A 7,921-nucleotide genomic window follows, 5' to 3' on the forward strand; every position below is an offset into this window, starting at 1 on the left:
ACATCTCCTTCATTCTATTTCTCTTTCTGGAATTGATATTAGATGTTGGGTCTTCCTGATCTTTTATATCTTCCTTCATTCTTACTGTTTTCCTCAGGATTTCCTCAGATCTAACTCCCAGGTTACTGATTTTCTTTTCATCTATGCAGACTATTGCTTAACTTATTTACTGAGTTTTTAAACCTGTCTATTAAACCTTCATTGTTTAATTTTTTTTCAAATGTGCCTGTTTCATGTCTTATTCATTTCTTTGAATGTCAATTAATTCTTTGATACTTTTAGTCACTTAAAGTACGCTCATTTAAGTTATCTTTCAAACTGCCATTCTACTATCCCAATTATTGGAGCTATAATCATCTTGCTTATTATAAGTGCCAACTATCATTTGTGGTAGAAAACTGTTTTTCTTGCGTGTAATTTTTAATTATAAATTCATCTTCAGTTGGGCTCATTTCTGTAAGAATTCCTTGTGGGCTGAGATATGGGAGTACCCCTTGGAGTCTTGTTTTTCCTTTCTCTGGGTGACCCCGGGGTAGCACTAGCTTGGAGCCAGCTTTTATATTAATTTCTCAGCATGGGGATACCTGACCCATATAATATAAATTCAGATCCCAAATATGAGTGAGGCATAGGTCTTATGTTTCAATTTCTCAGGTAAGCTTTTTCCCCATTTCCTCTTTGCATAAAGCACAGGCAAATCAAGACAAGATTTCTTTTTATTGACTTGTGTTAGTGGGAAGATTTTTCTCTAGCCTACCCTGTCACCTAGGATGCAGCACACCAAGATCCCAGCTTTATGCAGAAGTCTTAGTTTTGGTTCCTTCTTCCACATGGTTAAAATGCAATCAGCTGGAAACAGAAAACAAGAAATAACCCCTCACTCCACCCCTTCACCCTGTTCCAGGGCAACACAGCATGAGCTCAGGGCTTAAAGTTTTGGGTTTTAGTTCCATTTTCGTTTCTGGAACCTGGAGATTTTCCTGTTTTGCCTACACGCTCAGGAATGCATTTAACTTTTTTAGATATTTGTAGCAGAAGAGTCTTCAGCTCATCTCAGCCATCTTTCTAAAAGAGAATGTGGGCTCTCCAATGCATTCGCTACATTACACTCATAGTTGTGATCTCTCTAAAATGCAAAGATGAACTCCTCTTTAAGACTCTCAGTGGGTCCTCACTCCTCAGCATGACATCCAAAGTCCATTATTATCCAGTAACTACTTATTTCTGCCAATTCCACTTCCTTCCATTCTTCCTCATGTACTGTATACTTCAACCACTCCTCCCTACAATCCCTAGAACTCCTTGTTTCATACTCCTATGCATTTAAATGTACTGTTTTCCCTCATCTTTATCCTGCTCTCATCCATTTATTGAATACTCATAGTCGAGTCTGCTTCTCACTGAAGCTGTGTTCTATTTTTGTGAAAATAGCTAGCATTTGAGCCAAGCATTCTAATAAGTCTTAAAAATAACCTTTCAATTTTGCTACTATTACTATCCCCATTTTAAAAATGAAGAAACTAAGGTTCAGAGAGGTTAAGCAATGACACACAGCTATAAATGGCAGAGCTGGAATTCAAACACAGATAGTCTGTCTCTAGAACTTGCTCTATTTACTGTATTGCCTTCTACAATTATATCTTGCATTACAGTTAAAATTGCACTTATTACACCACATTTCAGTTGCATGTTTATATACCAATCTTCCCAACTACATTGACTGAGATAGAATCATGCTTCTATTTGTAGCTCCAGTGCCTAGCACACAGAAGGCCCTCAAATGGTTATTAATTAATGACTAATCCCCACAGCCACTGCTTTAGTCCAGTCCAGCCCCTCTTCATCTCTTGCCTGCACTACTAAAATAGTCCCCTAACTGAACTCCCTTCCTCCAGTTTCTACTCACATCTTTCTTTCACACTCCAACCAATATTATCTTTCTAAAGCACATTTCTGATTATGTAATTCCACTACTTAAAAATCTTTAAGAGCTCAACACCGTCTATAGGATAGAGTCCCAAATTCTTTTAGCATGACATGCCACGCCCTTCATGACCTAACTTCTGCAGTCTCTTCTCTTCTTCCCCATTCCAGTCCCACATTCCATCTATATTTAATTTCTTGTCAGTCCCTGAATATGTCAAGTACCTTATGCCTTTGCATGTGCAGGTTCTCCTGCCTGGCATGCCCATCCCTTCCTCCCTAACCTGGTGAATTCTTACTCTTTTTTCAACATTCAGTTCAAATGCCCTCATCAGGTTTCCTCCAGACTGTCAGTTGTCCTATTCATATACTTCACCGATTTTCAACAAGTGTGCTGCAAGAATTTTTAAAACATACAACACCTATTTAGTCAGGGGCACTGACCTCTTTTCCCTTAGATTGTCAAATAAAAAATAACAGTCAACACAATAGCAGTCCAGTGTGAATCAAAATTATGCCTATTTTTTGTCAGATTAGCAAAAAATCTATTCTTCTGTGTGCCACTGAATTTTAGAAATTAGTTTAATGCGTGCCATGAGATGAAAAAGGTTGAAAATCGCTGCTAAACTCTGTTGGCACCATGCATTTACCTCACTTACTACTTTGTACTATTATTTGATAAGGCGTGTTTCCCCAACCAGACTATGGAATCTTAAAGAACAGGGAACACATCTTATTCATCATCTTTTTTATTGTATTATCTTACACAGTGTGTGCCCCAAAATGCTCATTGAATTAGTAAAATGAAAATTGACAAACATATCCTACGTCCTACACGCAAGCAAACTCAGATATAAACTAATTCAAGGTAGGCAACTCCTCCAAGATTAATTGGAAGTTAGACAAGAAATATGAATGAAAAAAAACAAACACCTCCTAAATTCCTGCTGCTCAATCCTGAATTCTATAGAATGAAACTATTCCTTCAATGGTGATTAATGCTTAGTTGGTGAGGTAATCTCATCCTGAGTTTTAAAAAACACATAAGCACATGGCAAATACTTCCTGCATTAGTATAACACATAAAGACACTCTCAAATTTTGGAATATGAGTCATTAAGGATAAAAGTTGAGTCATTTTCTACATTTTAAAACAAATCCGTACAGGCCAGGGAAATTCCTGTCTTTTCACACTACAATCAGGATTTAATTATTCATTAGTCCTAAATGCAATTTAGGCTGTACACATAAGGAACATTGTCTGCCAACTGAGTAGTAAACCAGAACTACTTGTTTTTCACAGAAAGAGAAAATGTCTTAAATGCATAAACACTATCCGAAGTGAGCAGGGTTTGGGGTAGAACACAGGGAAAGATCAATGAGGAACTATTCAAGCTTTTTGATCTATTCCATTTTTGAAATTCACTTTTAACATATAGACAAAAATTTTAAACTGCCAATTTAAAAAATGTATCATCCTTTGTCTAGCTCTTCTCTTTATTATCCACAGTAGAAGAAAAAGAAATGTCCTAAAAATGTCTTGGTTCAAGTTCAAAGGCCATATAATTTTAAATGATCATGCCTGATTTCAAATCAAAAGCCTAAATGAATTCTTAATATTCATTAATTATTAACAACGGGGCCTAAGTGTTACTGTTGTACATAGCTGCAAATCTACCTTTGTACACCTGTGTGGTAAATTTTCTTTTTTTTTAAATCAATGGACCAGGACTGTCTCTCAATTTAGAATATAAGCTCCAAGAGGGAGAGATCTTTGAATATTTCAGTCCTTGATGTCTCCCAGAATAGTGCCTGGCAAAAAGCAGGCATTCATTACATACTTGCTGAATATTGCTCAAGATGGTACAAATACTTTGTATGTCAATATATACAATGAGCTGCAGAACCTCAAAGAACATAAAGTTGAAGTCTGGATTCATCTTAAAATGATCACTGACTCAGCCTTCACAGACAGTGTTGCACAAATCAACTGATACTATATCCAAAAGCAAAATGACAATGCATATAAGAATAAAATAAAAAATTTTACACAGGAATCATTAAGGTTCTGCACTTTAAAGCTTGCCAAGAAGCTGGCAAGAAAAACAAAAATGTCACTGGCACAACCAAAATTTTCAACAAGCAAACTCTTCTCTTTTTTTAATAGATGATACAACTCCAAAAGAGCAGTGAGGCTTCAACAAAATTTTTTTAATTGTAAGAATTTCACTTAAACATCAGTTTATTTATTACAAAATTTCATCTCCAGTATTAAAAAGCAGGCCTGGCCTGACCAGGTGGCTTGGCAGTTGAGCATCGACCTATATGATCCAGAAGATCACGGTTTGATTCTCGGTCAGGGCACATGCCTGGGTTGCAGGCTCAATCCCCAGTGAGGGGCGTGCAGGACTCTCTCATCACTGATGTTTCTCTCTCTCTCCCTTCCTCTCTCTGAAATCAATAAAGATATTAAAAAAGAAAACAAACAAAAAAACTCAAAAAGAAATAAACTTTAAAAAAAAAGCAGGCCTGACCTTTCTTCTATCAATCAACTTAACTATGCCAAAAGAATACTATAAGCAATACTTCTTAATATACCTGACATTGCTAATTGTTTCTCACTCCTAAAGGTATAATGTAAATATTTATGAAACTGGTATTTTTAATTTTCCCTATTAAAAGCCATCATGAGCACTTAACTATGAATTAGGCTATGTTTTAGCCTTTAGTAATGGGTTACCCTTTCAGCCCTTGTTTATCTGCTACTAACTCAAGATGACCTTTAGCTGGTCACTCTCTGTTCTAGGCCTCATTTCTCTCTTCTATAGAATGAGGGACCTGAGGTAAAGCAATGGTTCTTTTAACCTTTTCTTTGTAACCACTTGAGAATCTGTTGAAAGCTATAGGTGACCTCTCCATAAAAATGCATATACACACTTATATAAAAATTTATAAGCTATTATTTATAATGGTAAAAAACTGGAAACAACCTCAATGTCCACCAATAGATAGTTAAGTAAATTATTTTATATCCAATTCAATGAAATTCCTTGCAACTGTGAGTAGAATGAAGAAACCTTCTACATACTAATACGAAAAAAATTTCCATCATTGTTACACGAAAAAAGCAAGTTACAGAACAGTGTGCATAATATATAACGTTTTGTTTAAAAAGATAAAAAAATAAAATATATTTGAATTTTCATGTATAAGCATAAAGAAACTGTGGAAGAACAAACAAGAATCTTAGGTGGAAGTGGGAAATGAAGATGAGGTGGGAGGAGCCTTTTTATTGTGTACTTTCTTATATTGTTTGAATCATGTGAATGCATTGCCTATTAAAATTTTAAATTAAAAAATATCGTATATAATCCAAAGCTAGAAGACAATTCCCAAACCATGTCCAGCAATATTCTTTTATAATGCACTGACTTAATAAGCATGTAATTATATACACTTAATGATCCAACAAGAAAATTTAAGGAAACATATTTTTCATTATGGTACTCATATAAGCATCTAAAGTAATTGGATACTCAGTGACTCAATAGATCCTAATTTGGAATCTCATTTGATATAATTTTCCTTAATCACTGATACACTTTGATAAATTTCAAGGAAAAAAGTTTGCATAAATCATCAAGCCATATTCTCTCTCAGACTGGATATTCAAATTTCAGACTGGATATTTCACAAGGGAGTCCAGGCTTTAGAAATAAAAATAGAAATTCCTATTCTATTTGACCATATAATCAAGAGTACTAAAAGGAGACCAGAGAAATACTGTCCTTTTTTTTGGACATAATCTCATAATGTGAAGCAAATTAAATAGCATATGAGAATATCACACAGCATCCACAAATTAGATGACATTTGAGGAGTCCTTCATCCCTGATTTGAGCAGAAATCAGGTAGAATTGGGTTTTCATCCTTAGGCAAGTTACTTAACTTCTCTGGGCCTCAATTTCATCTATAAAATGTAAATAAAAGTATCTATCTCACAAGGATGTTGTGAAGTTTAAAGAGGAAACAAAAAAAGGTAAGATGCAGAAATAAAAGATATCCTAGGACAGTGGCAGGTGTCTGAAGGCTTGAATCAAAGCAAGCTGCATTCTGGAACCTGTAGTTTCTAGGGACTGCACTTTCATACACACACAATGCTTCCTTTACCCTACTGAAAATAACACATGGCAGAATTCCCAACACAAACGGTGCAAGTATCTGGCCGTTCCTGATGATGTCTCTTGAAAATCTCCTAGGTAAGCATTTTTAATCAGAGCTGGAGATGTGTTGACTGGGTGTGTCTCAAAGAGTCCTAAATTAAGCTATAACAGTTTTGTTTTGTGTTTTAACAGGGCACTGTGTCAAGCTCAGCATTAAGAATGGCAGGCTGCAGGAGGTAAGATAGGCAAAGTTGAAGGCAACAGTCCTGAAACTTTAAATTGCCAGGGTGATAAAAGGAAACCTACACTGCCATGGAGATAAAAGCAGCTCTCGCCAACCAATCTCTGTTTCCTAAACTTTGAAACCCCATTCAGCTTTTTTTTTTTTTTTTCCCTTGAGCACCACTGGAGCTTATTATTAGTATTATTATAAGTATAAATACCCGTCACTTATTGTTTCCTCACTATGTGCCAGGCTGTGCTAAACATGCATTTTTTTAAGATTTTGTGAAAACTGTACATAAAAGTTCGTTCCCCTCAACTCTACTCTCAAGTCTGAAAAGCTCCCTTAACATCCTCAAATGCAACCTGTTCCCTAAACTCCAGATACTCCACACCTCTCACTGATCATTCAGGCCCACGAGCAATTCGACCCCAAGCGCTTCACCCAACACTGAACCAAGCACTCTTCTGATCCTCCAGGGCCCCCGAGAAGTTCAGCACCCTTCTTCCACACAGCAGTTCCACCCTGACCCTAACTTGTTACAAGAATGCTATGGCCCCCTCCAAACTTCTGACTTACGTAAGGCGCAGGATCCCCCCCAACGCCCCTCCAAACCCATCGAACCCCTACTTCATTCCAAAGTTCAAAATTCAGAAACATAATGCTCTAGGTCAGCGTCCGGCTCCAACCCCAAGAAAACTCTCCACACACGCTCCGGTTGGGCCCGAGACCCTCCACCCGCTAACCAGGCCGGGCTGGGCGCGCTCGGCCTCGCTCCGGACCCCAAGGAGAGGAGGGGAAGTTCCACCTGGCTCCGCGGGCGCGGCGCGCGGCTCCTGCTCCGGCCTGGGCCCCGCGACGGCCGCGCCCCCGTCCCGGCGCGGGCGGCAGCGCTCCGGTTGGCCGCGGCGGGCGCGCTCGCCCAGCACCTCCGCGTTGGCCTGGCCGTCGTCGCGGGCCCGACGGCGGGCCCAGCCCGAGCCGCGGGCGCGGCAGCGCGGGCAACCTGGGCCCGCTGCGTCTGCGGCGCGCTGGGCGCAGCCTCGGCACAGCGAGTGGCCGCAAGGCAGGGCCGCCGCTTCCCCCGGGGTCTTCAGGCACCCGGCGCAGCCCGACTCCTCCGGCCGACGCGGTGGCTGCCGCAAAGGCTGCGGCAGCATCAGCAGCGCGGGGCCAGAGGCCGAGCCCTGGGCGCCAGTCTTGGCTGCCGCCATCTCGTCACAGCGGCCCCGGCGACTCCGCCGACTCAGAGCTGCCGCAGCCGCCGCGGAAGACGCCCGAGTATTCGGACCTGCCGCCGCCATCTTGTTTCCCGTTTGAGGGGAGAGTCCGTTGCGAGGGAGAGGAGTAGAGGGCGGGGCAGTGAGCGGCGGGCAGTGCTATCTGCATATTCATGAGGGGGCGGGGCCTGAGAAGGTTCTTCCTGGGCCTGGCGGATAGTAGGTAAAACTTCATTAGTATTTGTTAGTTATACTTTATATATCCGGTCTTCAACCTCCTTCGGCAGTCTTTGCAATTTCCTTTTATCCAATCAAATGAAGCTGAGAACTGAGAGGTTTACTGGAAATTCTGAGCGATATTAAACTTTATGAAGTAATTACACTTATTTATC

General features: G+C 40.0%; 1 protein-coding gene across 1 annotated transcript in view; it reads right to left on the bottom strand.

Moving 5' to 3' along the window:
* Nucleotides 1-7,634, bottom strand: part of RNF169 (ring finger protein 169) — a 60,506-nt gene extending 52,872 nt beyond the window's left edge. The window contains exon 1 of the mRNA XM_087821657.1: nucleotides 7,118-7,634. Within this exon, the coding sequence (XP_087677783.1) occupies nucleotides 7,118-7,613 (496 nt within the window). The 5' untranslated portion in view covers nucleotides 7,614-7,634. The remainder of the gene's footprint in view (nucleotides 1-7,117) is intronic.
* Between the last annotated feature and the right edge of the window lie 287 nt (nucleotides 7,635-7,921).

Source organism: Miniopterus natalensis, chromosome 11 (genome assembly GCF_054644295.1).
Source record: "Miniopterus natalensis isolate mMinNat1 chromosome 11, mMinNat1.hap1, whole genome shotgun sequence".
Classification (NCBI taxonomy): domain Eukaryota; kingdom Metazoa; phylum Chordata; class Mammalia; order Chiroptera; family Miniopteridae; genus Miniopterus; species Miniopterus natalensis.